Source organism: Giraffa tippelskirchi, chromosome 1 (genome assembly GCF_054371585.1).
Source record: "Giraffa tippelskirchi isolate mGirTip1 chromosome 1, T2T-mGirTip1v1.2.pri, whole genome shotgun sequence".
In the NCBI taxonomy this organism is placed as follows: domain Eukaryota; kingdom Metazoa; phylum Chordata; class Mammalia; order Artiodactyla; family Giraffidae; genus Giraffa; species Giraffa tippelskirchi.
The window spans coordinates 88,023,770-88,039,300 of NC_137275.1; the positions used below are offsets into that span (position 1 = coordinate 88,023,770).

The window sequence follows — 15,531 nt, forward strand, 5'->3', positions numbered from 1 at the left end:
TAGATATAATGGTCATCTGAGTTAAATTCACCCATTCCAGTCCATTTTAGTTTACTGATTCCTAAAATGTTGATGTTCACTCTTGCCATCTCCTGTTTGACCACTTTCAATTTGCTTTGATTCGTGGACCTAACATTCCAGGTTCCTATGCAATATTGCTCTTTACAGCATCAAACTTTACTTCCATCATCAGTCACATCCACAACTGGGTGTTGTTTTTGCTTTGGCTCTGTCTCTTCATTCTTTCTGGAGTTATTTCTCCACTGTTCTCCAGTACCATATTGGGCACCTACCGACCTGGGGAGTTCATCTTTCGGTGTCCTATCTTTTTGCCTTTTTATACTGTTCATGGGGCTCTCAAGGCAAGAATACTGAAGTGGTTTGCCATTTCCTTCTCCAGTGGACCATGTTTTGTCAGAGTTCTCCACCATGACCCACTGGTCTTGGGTGGCCCTACATGGCATGGCTCATAGTTTCATTGAGTGAGACAAGGCTGTGGTCCATGTAATCAGATTGGCTAGTTTCCTGTGATTGTGGTTTTCATTCTGTCTGCCCTCTGATGGAGAAGGGTAAGAGGCTTATGGAAGCTTCCTGATGGGAAAGACTGACCGAGGGGGAAAGTGGCTCTTGTTCTGATGGGCAGGGCCAAGTTCAGTAAATCTTTAATCCAATTTTCTGTTAATGGGTGGGGCTGTGTTCCCTCTCTGTTATTAACCTGGGGCCAAACTACGGTGGAGGTAATGAAGATAATGGCAACATCCTTCAAAAGGTCCCATGCATGCTCTGCTGTACTCAGTGCCCCCATCCCTGCAGCAGGCCACTGCCAACCCATGCCTCCACCCGGAGACACTTATGGGCAAGTCTGGGTCAGTCTCTTGTGGGGTCACTGCTCCTTTCTCCTGGGTCCTGGTGCGCACAAGGTTCTGTTTGTGCCCGCCAAGAGTGTGTTTCCCAGTCCTACGTAAGTTCTGGCGGCTCTATGGTGGGGTTAATGGCGACCTCCTCCAAGAGGGCTTATGCCATACCCAGGTCTGCTGCACCCAGAGCCCCTGCCCCTGTAGCAGTCCACTGTTGACCCGGACCTCCACAGGAGACACTCACACACAGTTCTGTCTCAGTCTCTGTGGGGTGTCTGGGTCCTGGTGTGCACAAGGTTTGTCTGAGCCCTCTGAGCATTTCTGGCGGGTATGGAGTTTGATTCTAAACGCGTTTTCGCTCCTCCTACCTGTATCAATCTGACTATCCCTAATTTTGGGGGCAGTGATTTGCCCTGTGACCTCAGTTCTTGGATGGAACTGAGAAGAGTTGATTTGTTGAATTTTCAATTTGTTCAGCTCTTTATTTGTTGTTAGGATAGAGTGATGACATTGGACCAGAAACTGGAAGTGTCTGGGATATTAACCTTTAATAAATATTTGATGACAATGAAATGCTCTAAAATTTTAGTAGGGATGCTAAGTTTTATACAACTTTTAAAGGCAAGAGCTGTTTGAAAATTTTGGACTTAAGTTTAATAAGAACATTAATATTGCCAGAAGTATAATGTTCCTTCTAGTTACCTTAAAACTAAATGTCAAAGTAGGTTTTAAATAAAAATCTATTAATTGTTTCTAATTTCCAAAATTTGACATAAACAGTCATGTCAAATACTAAAATATAGATCTGTTAAGCAGTTATTATTTTTGACACATTCAAGGAACTATTTCCTCTTTGTCTACATATTGCTTATAAATAGAGCTGCTCATATTATTTGGAGTGTATAGATTAAGCAGCAGCTTTGTTGACTTATTGGAGAAGGAAATGGCAACCCACTCCAGTATTCTTGCCTGGAGAATCCCCATGGACAGAGGAGCCTGGCAGGCTACGGTCCATGGGATTGCCAAGAGTTGGACACAACTGAGCGACTTTCACTTCACTCACTTTGTTGGCTTATATTCTAATATTTATCAAACCCACATTTCTCATTTTCTATCCATTTACATTTCTCATTTCACATACCATTTGTAATAGCTTTATTCAGTGTTCCTTGTGGAAGACAAGAACCCTTCTTTTCCATCTGTGGTTTTGTTTCCTCTGTTTCTGGCAAGATGGTTTCCGTAGGTTCTTCATGTTCATTAGCACTGGTAGCTTTGAGGATCTGAAGTAAAACAAAAAAGCTTCTTAAGAAATATACTTTCCCCCACAGAGTCTTAAAGTCTTTTCTTTACATCTGTGTCTCTTTTGCTGTCTCGCATACAGGTTCATCATTACCATCTTTCTAGGCGAGGGTGGGATGATTTGAGAGAACAGTACTGAAACATGTATATTATCATACGTGAAATAGATCGCCAGTCCAGGTTCGATGCAGGGTGCTCAGGGCTGGTGCACTGGGATGACCCTGAGGGATGGCATGGGGAGGGAGGTGGGAGGGGGGTTCAGGATGGGGAACACGTGTACACCCACAGCTGATTCATGTGACTGTGTGGCAAAAACCACCACAATATTGTAAAGTAATTAGCTTCCAATTAAAATAAATAAATAAATAAAAGAAAAAAAAGAAATATACTTTCATACAATTTTATGAGTGTAAGAAACCACCAAATCTCATAACTAAATTCACATTATTACTGTGAACATGGAAAATTAGATGAGCAGCCCTATTTACAAGCAGTAAGTGGACAAAGAGGAAATAGTTCCTTAAGTTAGCTAGAAGGAACGTATCAAAGCTATTTAAACTGGATCATGACTAATCTGTTGGAGTTCTGAGGTAGAAATCTTTTTCTGGAAAGTCTGTCCAGTAGAATCATATTATTTTAAATTTTCTTATTTCAGAATTTATAATAAATTTACATAGATTAGAATGAAGTATTTATAGATAAAAGTAATTAAAATCAATGGTGAATATTTTAAATATTTCTAAAAAGGACTTTTTTGACTCTTAAAAATTGTAGAAACTTCTATTTTAAAAGTAAACAATTTATAATTCTAATTATGACCAATTATTATTTAGTAAAACAAGACCAACAAAAGTTGGTCTAATGACTTACTCTAATGACTTACTCTGCTGCTGCTGCTAAGTCGCTTCAGTCGTGTCCGACTCTGTGTGCGACCCCTTAGACGGCAGCCCACCAGGCTCCGCCGTTCCTGGGATTCTCCAGGCAAGAATACTGGAGTGGGTTGCCATTTCCTTCTCCAGTGCATTAAAGGGAAAAGTGAAAGTGAAGTCGCTCAGTCATGTCCGACACTTAGCGACCCCATGGACTGTAGCCTACCAGGCTCCTCCGTCCATGGGATTTTCCAGGCAAGAGTACTGGAGTGGTGTGCCATTGCCTTCTCTGATGACTTACTCTACACACTTGCAAATATGAAAACCAGGGTCTCTTCAAATGTACAGCAGAACATTTTAATTACTTTACATTTTTCTTTACGTCTTATACTCTACTAAGTTTATTCTGGACATGGCAAGAAATAATAAGCCAAATTTCTATTATTCCTAAAATCTGCTTTAGTTCCAAAATAATCTACAGTCACCCCTTATTGTGTTTTCATTCCTTTTCTTAGGGCCTATTAAAACTAGTTATTTTTAAATGACCACTTCTCATTTTTAAACCAAATATATGAAAAAATTTATTAACTTTAAAAATAAATTTTAATGTTAGATAGGTTTTTATGTCATATGTTACAATATAGTTTAAGTCTTTACCTCAGGAGTTGTAGATGACTGGACATTTTCATCCTCCAAGTGTTCATTTTGTGGTTCTTTAGTGTACATGCTAATATTTAAAAGTAATTTGAAAGAAAAAAGAAAAATACTATAAGTCCATTTGAAAACAAACACGGTTAAGTGGGATTAATTTGTTACCATAAAGTTTTATCACAGTCAAGTCAGATATCTGAATAGTCTAAATAGTACAAATAGTCATTTTTAAAGTTATTAACCAAAGTCATGTGCATGAGTTTTAAAAATCATAACACAAAAAATTTAATACTTATCAGTAGCTCATAATCCTGGGCCATATCTTAAAGCATATATTAGAAAACTCAGTTCTTTATTTCATGCACTGAACTAATATGTTTGAGATAATTCCCATAATTGATTTACTCTACTCAGTCAACTCCTTCAAAAGGATTTAAACTTAAAACCTACATCTATCAGCATAATGTCTTTATATGTGGTCCATTAGAAAGGTCTGTAGGTCCAACATTTAAGCAAAATAAAATAGCTTTTATTATGAATAAGAATGAACTAGGAAAAAAAAGAGTGAGCTAGAACCACATCAAGGGAAGAATTATTTCTGGAAAAGCTTATTTTAAAATATCTGTTGTTTCTACCTTCTCTGTGATCTTTGCTTCTTTAAGTAGAGGGAGAGTATCTTTGCCTTAAAAATATCTTTCAATTCTTGAGTTTACTGTTGAGGACAAAATTAAAGATTTCAAGTTTTAATTTTAAGTACTTGATAAGAATGTGTTTCAAGTATCTATTTTTTTTTAAAGGTAAGCAATTTTAATAATGAAAGTTTTTAATGAAATGGAACATTAACATCTGAGTAAACCAGAATTATCTCTGTTCGTTTTCAAGGCAAACCATTCAATATCACGGTAATCCAAGTCTATGCCCTGACCAGTAACGCTGAAGAAGCTGAAGTTGAACAGTTCTATGAAGACCTACAAGACCTTCTAGAACTAACACCCAAAAAAGATGTCCTTATCATTATAGGGGACTGGAATGCAAAAGTAGGAAGTCAAGAAACACCTGGTGTAACAGGCAAGTTTGGCCTTGGAGTACAGAATGAAGCAGGGCAAAGGCTAATAGAGTTTTGCCACGAGAACACACTGGTAATAGCAAACACCCTATTCCAACAACACAAGAGAAGACTCTACACGTGGACATCACCAGATGGTCAACACCGAAATCAGATTGATTATATTCTTTGCAGCCAAAGATGGAGAAGCTCTATACAGTCAGCAAAAACAAGACCAGGAGCAGACTGTGGCTCAGATCATGAACTCCTTATTGCCAAATTCAGACTTAAATTGAAGAAAGTAGGGAAAACCACTAGACCATTCAGGTATGACCTAGATCAAATCCCTTATGAGTATACAGTGGAAGTGACAAATAGATTTAAGGGACTAGACCTGATAGACAGAGTGCCTGATGAACTATGGACAGAGGTTCGTGACATTGTACAGGAGACAGGGATCAAGAAAATCCCCAAGGAAAAGAAATGCAAAAAAGCAAAATGGCTGTCTGAGGAGGCCTTACAGATAGCTTGGAAGAGAAGAGAAGCGAAAAGCAAAGGAGAAAAGGAAAGATATTCTCATCTGAATGCAGAGTTCCAAAGAATAGCAAGGAGAGATAAGGAAGCCTTCCTCAGTGATCAGTGCAAACAAATAGAGGAAAACAACAGATTGGGAAAGACTAGAGATCTCTTCAAGAAAATTAGAGATACCAAAGGAACATTTCATGCAAAGATAGGCTCGATAAAGGACAGAAATGGTATGGACCTAACAGAAACAGAAGATATTAAGAAGAGGTGGCAAGAATACACAGAAGAACTGTACAGAAAAGATCTTCACGACACAGATAATCACAATGCTGTGATCACTCACCTAGAGCCAGACATCCTGGAATGTGAAGTCAAGTGGGCCTTAGAAAGCATCACTACGAACAAAGCTAGTGGAGGTGATGGAATTCCAGTTGAGCTATTTCAAATCCTCAAAGGTGATGCTGTGAAAGTGCTGCACTCGATACGCCAGCAAATTTGGAAAACTCAGCAGTGGCCACAGGACTGGAAAAGGTCAGTTTTCATTCCAATCCCAAAGAAAGGCAATGCCAAAGAATGCTCAAACTACCGCACAATTGCGCTCATCTCACATGCTAGGAAAGTAATGCTCAAAATTCTCCAAGCCAGGCTTCAGCAATACGTGAACCGTGAACTTCCAGATGTTCAAGCTGGTTTTAGAAAAGGCAGAGGAATCAGAGATCAAATTGCCAATATCCGCTGGATCATCGAAAAAGCAAGAGAGTTCCAGAAAAACATCTATTTCTGCTTTATTGACTATGCCAAAGCCTTTGACTGTGTGTATCACAATAAACTGTGGAAAATTCTGAAAGAGATGGGAATACCAGACCATCTGACCTGTCTCTTGAGAAACCTGTATGCAGGTCAGGAAGCAACATTTAGAACTGGACATGGAACAACAGACTGGTTCCAAATAGGAAAAGGAGCACGTCAAGGCTGTATACTGTCACCCTGCTTATTTAACTTATATGCAGAGTACATCATGAGACACTCTGGGCTGGATGAAGCACAAGCTGGAATCAAGATTGCCGGGAGAAATATCAATAACCTCAGATATGCGGATGATACCACCCTTATGGCAGAAAGTGAAGAAGAACTAAAGAGCCTCTTGATGAAGATGAAGGAGGAGAGTGAAAAAGTTGGCTTAAAGCTCAACGTTCGGAAAATTAAGATCATGGCATCTGGTCCCATCACTTCATGGCAAATAGATGGGGAAACAGTGGAAACAGTGTCAGACTTTACTTTTTTGGGCTCCAGAATCACTGCTGATGGTGACTGCAGCCATGAAATTAAAAGACGCTTACTCCTTGGAAGGAAGGTTATGACCAACCTAGATAGCATGTTTAAAAGCAGAGACATTACTTTGCCAACAAAAGTACGTCTAGTCAAGGCTATGGTTTTTCCAGTGGTCATGTATGGATGTGAGAGTTGGACAGTGAAGAAAGCTGAGCACCGCAGAATTGATGCTTTTGAACTGTGGTGTTGGAGAAGACTCTTGAGAGTCCCTTGGACTGCAAGGAGATCCAATCAATCCATCCTAAAAGAGATCAATCCTGGGTATTCATTGGAAGGTCTGATGTTGAAGCTGAAGCTCCAATACTTTGGGCACCTCATGCAAAGGGTTGACTCATTGGAAAAGACCCTAATGCTGGGTAGGATTGGGGGCGGGAGGAGAAGGGGAATACAGAGGATGAGATGGTTGGATGGCATCACCGACTTGATGGACATGGGTTTGGGTAGACTCCGGGAGTTGGTGATGGACAGAGAGGCCTGGCGTGCTGCAATTCATGGGGTCGCAGAGAGTCGGACACGACTGAGCAACTGAACTGAACTGAAACCGTACGCTGGGTGCTTACAGCAACCCTATGGACCATAGCCCACCAGGCTCCTCTGGCCATGGGATTCTCCAGGTGTGAATACTGGAGTGGGTTGCCATGCCTTCCTCCAGGGATCTTCCTTACCCAGGGATCAAACCCTTGTCTCTTATGTCTTCTGCATTAGCAGGCAGGTTCTTTACCACTAGCGCCACCTAGGAAGCCCTGAATTTTAATAATGAAAGTTTTTAATGAAATGGAACATTAACATCTGAGTAAACCATATGCTGAGTGCTTATATATATTCTCACTTTAATAAAGCAAAATATTAGTGTTTAAAATTCTACAAGAGGGGAAGGGAGGCTTAAGAGGACAGGGATATACATATAATCATGGCTGATCTTTGTTGTTATACAGCAGAAACCAACACAGCATTGTAAAGCAATTATCCTCCAATTTAAAAAACATAAAATCCTGTAAGGAATCATAACTGAATTTATGACACTAAAACAGAAAATAACATTTATTTTAAAAATATGATGAAACAAATTATATCTCTAAGTCCTTTTAAAGTAGAACTTCATTTTAATTCAAGGGAATATCAAAATTATTAGACTGACTACCTGTCATTTGCTGTTGGACCAAAAGCTGAGTGTTAGTAAGCTCTGTGAGCAAGAAATGTGGGTCAATCACCTAAGCTGGGTCAAGTTCTGAAGGGAGAGGCTGAGGGTTCTGTTCAGTTCAGTTAAGTCGCTCAGTTGTGTCCAAATATTTGCGACCCCATGGACTGCAGCACACCAGGCCTCCTTGTCCATCACCAACTCCCGGAGTTTACTCAAACTCATGTCCATTGAGTCGGTGATACCATCCAATCATCTCATCCTCTGTCATCCCCTTCTCCTCCCGCCCTCAATCTTTCCCAGCATCAAGGTCTTTTCAAATGAGTCAGTTCTTCGCACCAGGTGGCCAAAGCACTGGAGTTTCAGCTTCAACATCAGTCCTTCCAATGAATATTCAGGACTGATTTCCTTTAGGATGGACAGGTTGTATCTCCTTGCAGTCCAACAGACTCTCAAGAGTCTTCTCCAACACCACAGTTCAAAAGCATCAATTCTTTGGTGCTTAGCTTTCTTTATACTCCAACTCTCACATCCATACATGACTACTGGAAAAACCATAACCCTGACTAGACAGACCTTTGTTGGCAAAGTAATGTCTCTGCTTTTTAATATGCTGTCTAGGTTGGACATAATTTTTCTTCCAAGGAGTAAACATCTTTTAATTTCATGACTGCAATCACCATCTGCAGAGATTTTGGAGCCCAAGAAAATAAACTCTGCCACTGTTTCCACTGTTTCCCCATCTATTTGCCATGAAGTGATGGGACCAGAGGCCATGATCTTAGTTTTCTGAATGTTGAGCTTTAAGCCAACTTTTTCACTCTCTTCTTTCACTTTCATCAAGAGGCTCTTTAGTTCTTCTTCACTTTCTGCCATAAGGCTGGTGTCATCTGCATATCTGAGGTTATTGATGTTTCTCCTGGCAATCTTGATTCCAGCTTGTGCTTCATCAAGCCCAGCGTGTCTCATGATGTACTCTGCATATAAGTTAAATAAGCAGGGTGACAGTATACAGCCTTGACGTGCTCCTTTTCCTATTTGGAACCAGTCTGTTGTTCCATGTCCAGTTCTAACTGTTGCTTCCTGACCTGCATACAGATTTCTCAAGAGGCAGGTCAGGTGGTCTGGTATTCCCATCTCTTGAAGAATTTTCCACAGTTTGTAGTGATCCACAAACTGTGGCTGAGGATTAGCACCGTTAAAATAGTCGAGCTCCAGTACACATAAGTCATTAGGTCAGGGCACAAAGTTCAGTTCAGTTCAGTTCAGTTCAGTTGCTCAGTCGTGTCCGACTCTATGCAACCCCATGAATCGCAGCACGCCAGGCCTCCCTGTCCATCACCAACTCCCAGAGTCCACCCAAACCCAAGTCCATTGAGTTGGTGATGCCATCCAACCATCTCATCCTCTGTTGTCCCCTTCTTCGCCTGCCTTCAATCTTTCCCAGCATCAAGGTCTTTTCAAATGAGTCAGCTCTTCCCATCAGGTGGCCAAAGTGTTGGAGTTTCAGCTTCAACATCAGCCCTTGCAATGAACAACCAGGACTGATCTCCTTTAGGATGGACTGGTTGGATCTCCTTGCAGTCTAAGGGACTCTCAAGAGTCTTCTCCAACACTACAGTTCAAAAGAATCAATTCTTTGGCGCTCAGCTTTCTTCACCGTCCAACTCTCACATCCATACATGACCACTGGAAAAATCATAGCCTTGACTAGATGGACCTTTGTTGGCACAGTAATGTATCTGCTTTTAAATATGCTATCTAGGTTGGTCATAACCTTCCTTCCAAGGAGTAAGCATCTTTTTAATTTCATGGCTGCAATCACCATCAGCAGTGATTTAGGAGCCCCCCAAAATAAAGTCTGACACTGTTTCCCCATCTATTTCCCATGAAGTGATGGGACCAGATGCCATGATCTTAGTTTTCTGAACGTTGAGCTTTAAGCCAAATTTTTCACTCTCCTCTTTCACTTTCATCAAGAGGCTCTTTAGTTCTTCTTCATTTTCTGCCATAAGGCTGGTGTCATCTGCATATCTGAGGTTATTGATATGTCTCCTGGCAATCTTGATTCCAGCTTGTGTTTCTTCCAGCCTAGCATTTCTCATGACGTACTCTGCATATAAGTTAAATAAGCAAGGTGACAATATACAGCCTCGATGTACTCCTTTTCCTATTTGGAACCAGTGTGTTGTTTCATGTCCAGTTCTAAATGTTGCTTCCTGACCTGCATACAGGTTTCTCAAGAGACAGGCCAGATGGTCTGGTATTCCCATCTCTTTCAGAATTTTCCACAGTTTATTGTGATCAACACAGTTAAACGCTTTGGCATAGTTAATAAAGCAGAAATAGATGTTTTTATGGAACTCTCTTGCTTTTTCGATGATCCAGCAGATGTTGGCAATTTGATCTCTGATTCCTCTGCCTTTTCTAAAACCAGCTTGAACATCTGGAAGTTCATGGTTCATGTATTATTGAAGCCTGGCTTGGAGAATTTTGAACATTACTTTACTAGCATGTGAGATGAGTGCAATTGTGCAGTAGTTTGAGCATTCTTTGGCATTACCTTTCTTTGGGATTGGAATGAAAAGTGACCTTTTCCAGTCCTGTGGTCACTGCTGAGTTTTCCAGTTTTGCTGGCATATTGAGTGCAGCACTTTGACAGCATCATCTTTCAGGATTTGAAATAGCTCAACTGGAATTCCATCACCTCCACTAGCTTTGTTCATAGTGATACTTCCTAAGGCCCACTTGACTTCACATTCCCGGATGTCTGGCTCTAGGTGAGTGATCACGCCATCGTGATTATCTGGGTCGTGAACATCTTTTTTGTATAGTTCTTCTGTGTATTCTTGCCACCTCTTTTTAATATCTTCTGCTTCTGTTAGGTCCATACCATTTCTGTCCTTTATCGAGCCCATCTTTGCATGAAGTGTTCCTTTGGTATCTCTAATTTTCTTGAAGAGATCTCTAGTCTTTCCCAATCTGTTGTTTTCCTCTATTTCTTTCCATTGATCGCTGAGAAAGGCTTTCTTATCTCTCCTTGCTATTCTTTGGAACTCTGTATTCAGATGGGTATATCTTTCATTTTCTCCTTTGCTTTTCACTTCTCTTCTTTTCCCAGCTATTTGTAAGGCCTCCTCAGACAGCCATTTTGCTTTTTTGCATTTCTTTTCCATGGGAATGGTCTTGATCCCTGCCTCCTGTACAATGTCACGAACCTCTGTCCATAGTTCATCAGGCACTCTGTCTATCAGATCTCTAGTCCCTTAAATCTATTTCTCACTTCCACTGTATAATCATAAGGGATTTGATTTAGGTCATACCTGAATGGTCTAGTGGTTTTCCCTACTTTCTTCAATTTAAGTCTGAATTTGGCAATAAGGAGTTCATGATCTGAGCCACAGTCTGCTCCTGGTCTTGTTTTTGCTGACTGTATAGAGCTTCTCCATCTTTGGCTGCAAAGAATATAATCAATCTGATTTCGGTGTTGACCCTCTGGTGATGTCCATGTGTAGAGTCTTCTCTTGTGTTGTTGGAAGCGGGTGTTTGCTATGAACAGTGGGTTCTCTTGGCAAAACTCTATTTGCCTTTGCCCTGCTTCATTCTGTACTCCAAGGCCAAATTTGCCTGTTATGCTAGGTGTTTCCTGACTTCCTACTTTTGCATTCCAGTTCCCTATAATGAAAAGGACATCTTTTTTGGGTGTTAGTTCTAAAAGGTCTTGTAGGTCTTCATAGAACCGTTCAAGTTCAGCTTCTTCAGCGTTACTGGTCAGGGCATAGACTTGGATTACCGTGATATTGAATGGTTTACCTTGGAAACGAACAGAGATCATTCTGTCATTTTTGAGATTGCATCCAAGTACTGCATTTCCGACTCTTTTGTTGACCATGATGGCTACTCCAAAGTTCACCCACTTAATAATTTCTAAATGCTACTCTCTGGACTCTGAAGGTTAAAGCAGCAAAACAAAACAGGCATATAGGTTTCTGCTCTCATGGAGCTTATATTCTATAGCGGGTAAGGCAAAAATAATATTTTCAGACTGCAATATAATACTGAAGAAAATAAACCAGCATGTTGTTATACTGATCAAGGGGACATTTCAACTGTGACCTGAATGAGCGACACTGTGAGTCATAACTAGGCAGATGGACTAGGAACACAGAAATATAACATCAAGAATCATACACGGATTCATCAAGAATCATATCAAGAGACCAGGTAGCATATTTTACAATCTGCAACTATGTCATCATTAGGATTGGGCTTCCCAGGTGGCACTGGGCTTACCTGGTGTCTCAGATGGTAAAGAATCTGCCTGCAAAGCAGGAGACCCGGGTTCAGTCCCTGAGTCGGGAAGATCCCCTGGAGAAGGGACTGGCTACCCACTCCAGTATTCTTTACTGGAGAATTCCATGGACAGAGGAACCTGGTGGGCTACAGTCCATGGGGTCAAAAGAGTCAGACACAATTGAGTGACTAACATTTTTTCATTTTCCCAGGTGGCACGTGGTAAAGAATAAGCCTGCCAATTCAGGAGACATAAGAGACTTGGGTTTGATCCCTGGGTCAGGAAGATTCCCTGGAGAAGAAAATGGCAATCTACTCCAGTAATCTTGCATGGAGGATCCCATGGACAAAGGAGCCTGGCAGGCTGCAGTCCATAGGGTTGCAAGGAGTCGGATACAACTGAAGTGACTTAGCACGCATGCACCCACAGGATTGGGATAGCAGGACCTGGGATCCAGGGGAGCAAACATTAGAACTTGAAAACCTAGATAAGGAGTCTGAATAATAAATGTACAGGTTAGGAGCTATAAGAGAAACTTTATATTTTTCAAGCAATATTTGCACCTGGCAATTACTCAATGGTGTTTATGGTGAAAGTCGCTCAGTCTTGTCCGACTCTTTGCAACCCCATGGACTATACAGTCCATGGAATTCTCCAGACCAGAATACTGGAGTGGGTAGCCTTTCCCTTCTCCAGGGGATCTTCCCAATGCAGGGACCGAACCCAGGTCTCCCGCATTGCCGGCGGATTCTTTACCAGCTGAGCCACAAGGGAAGCCCAATTATTTAATACTCTTTACATATTTATCAAAAGTAGAATTGATAGGTCATATGCATAGTAACTAAAAGCAAGAAATTTGGAGCAGTGATAGAAGTGATTTATTTCCCCAGGCCTCAATTTCCTTATCTGTAAAATAATGGTATAATATTGCTTAATTTATTGGTTATTGTGAGGATTAAAAGATAATAACAGCTGACACAAGCCGGACTGTGTTGAACACTTAACATGAATCATCTCATTCGATTCTCATAACTCTATGAATTATTTACCATTATTATCCTTATTTTACAGATGTTAAAACTGAGACCCAGGAAGGTTAAGTAATTTTCCCTAAGTCACACAGCTAGCAAGTGGCATAGCTGAAATTTGAACCAAATACTCTTGAGTATTATTCAAATCCTTGTTAACTTTCGTATCATCTGTCTCTTCATTTTAGTTATTCTGGTGATATTGCATTGCAGATTTAAGTTACATTTTCTTGATGACTAATATATTTCATATATTTATTGGCCATTTAAATATCTTCTTTAGTAAAGTATCTGTTTAACTCATTTAACCCACTTAAAAAATGAATTGGTTGACTTTTTCTAACTGATTTGTTGGGAGCTCTTTATGTAGTCTAGAATGGATCTTTTCTTGAATATATAAATACCCAATTTATATATTTTCTGTGGCTTGCATTTTCACTCTGATGATGTCTTTGAATTAACAGTTTTTATTTTAATTTAGTCCAATTTATTCTTTTCTTCCTTTATGGCTAGAGCTTTGTTTTAGAAATCTTTGCCAACCCTGAGATCATAAAGGTATTCTATATTCTTCTAGAAGCATTAGCATTGCGTCTCTCACATTTAGGTCTATAATCCATTTGGAATTGATTTTTCTGTATAGTGTGAGAAAGAGATAAAAGTTCATTTTTTCCCTTATGATATCTAATTGACTCAGGATGGCTCAGATGGTAAAGAATCTGCCCGCAATGTGGAAGACCTGTGTTCCATCCCTGGGTTGGGAAGATCCCCTGGAGGAGGGCATGGCAATCACTCCAGTATTCTTGCCTGGAGAATCCCCATGGACTGAGAAACCTGGCAGCATACAGTGCATGGGGTCACAAAGAGTCAGACACGACTGAGCGATGACACACAGCACAGCACATTCATTTAAAATATCATCTTTACCCATTACAATGCAGGGTCACCTTTATTGTAAATCAGATGACTACATATGTGTGAATTTATTTGGGGATTCTATTCTAGTCCACTGCCCTAGTTTTCTATCCTTATGCAACACTACATTAGTCCATGTATAATAGATATTGAGAGAGTTGGACTGACTCTTTGCATTTGCATATAAATTTTAGAATCAAGTTGTCAAATCATAAATACACATACGCGCATGCACACACACACATGCACACATATACAATCTGCTGGAATTGTCTGAAATTCCACTGAATCTACAGATTAATTTGGGGAGAACTGGTATTTTTTTTCCTTTGGTCACACTGTGAGGTTTATGGGACCTTAATTCCCCGACCAGGGATTGATCCCGTGCTCTTGGCCGGGAAAGCAGAGTCTTAACTGCTGGACCACCAGGAAATTCCCAGAATTGACATCTTAATAGTATCGAGTCTTCCAATCCTTGGACATTGTATATACTTCCAGTTATTTAGGTTTGCTTTAATAACATTTTGCAGTTTTCAGTTCAGAGGTCTTGCACATCTTTCATTAGGCTTATTTCTAGGTAGGTTTATTTCTAGGCATTGATGCTTTTTTCAATACTACCAAAATAGTATCATTTTAGAAATTCATTATTTGTTTTTACTAATATAATGCAGGCCTTAAAATTCACTTTATGCTAATAATCTATACATTCTTTCGGATTTTCTAAGTATAAACTATGTTGTTGGCAAATATAAGTTTTATTTATGCATTTAATCTCTTTTTCTTTCTTTTCTTTCTCACAACCAATTGCACTGGTTGTAACCTGTCTTTGTTGCCTCATATTCTTATTGACCTTGGTATTGTCTGTTTTCATGCTTTCCCTATTTAACTGTAGATTTGTTGGTAATAAAGCCTTACATTATTTATTCATCTGAAATGTCTTAATTTCACCTTCACTTTTGAAAGGGATTCTCACTGGATACAGAATCCTAGGCTAGAAGCTATTTTCTGTAAGCATTTAAAAAATGTTCCACTGTATTCTGGGTCCCATAATTTCTGCTGAGAATTAAACTAACACTCTTACCATGGTTCCTTTGAAAATAATGTATTTTCCCTCCCTTTGGCTGATACTAATTAATCATAGCTACTAGAATTTTTTTATTTTAATAAAATATACATGATATAAAATTAACCACTTTAAAGGGATTAAGTGCATTCACATGGGCTTCCTTGGTGGCTTAGTGGTATAGAGACCACCTGCTAATGTCAGAGATGTGGGTTCAATCCTTGGGTCAAGAAGATCCCCTGGAAAAGGAAATGGCAACCCACTCCAGCATTCTTGCCTGGAAAATCCCATGGACAGAGGAACCTGGCAGGCTACAGTCCACGGGGTCGCAAAAGAGTTGGATACAACTTAGTGACTGAAGAACAACAACAAAGTACACTCATATTGTTAAACAAACATAACCACTCTCCATCTCCAGAACTTTTTCATCATCCTAAACCAAAATTCTGCATCCATTAAACAATAAGTCCCTATTCTTCCCTCTCCAAACCCCTTGGAAACCACCATTCTACTTTCTG

The 15,531-nt window shown here is 40.0% G+C and overlaps 1 protein-coding gene across 50 annotated transcripts in view; it reads right to left on the reverse strand.

Annotated features, from left to right (window-relative positions):
* Positions 1-15,531, reverse strand: part of SLC9B1 (solute carrier family 9 member B1) — a 71,012-nt gene that overhangs the window by 37,410 nt on the left and 18,071 nt on the right. For 29 of the 50 annotated variants that reach the window (XM_081483275.1, XM_081483326.1, XM_081483519.1 and 26 more), the window contains 3 exons: positions 4,312-4,388; positions 3,683-3,752; positions 1,999-2,137 (listed from right to left, as the gene is read on the reverse strand). In XM_081483275.1, coding sequence (XP_081339401.1) covers positions 1,999-2,137; positions 3,683-3,751 — 208 coding nt within the window. In that variant the 5' untranslated portion in view covers position 3,752; positions 4,312-4,388. Of the gene's footprint in view, positions 1-1,998; positions 2,138-3,682; positions 3,753-4,311; positions 4,389-5,589; positions 5,933-15,531 lie in introns of all 50 variants that reach the window. The other 21 variants (XM_081483552.1, XM_081483591.1, XM_081483562.1 and 18 more) reach the window with 2 other exon arrangements.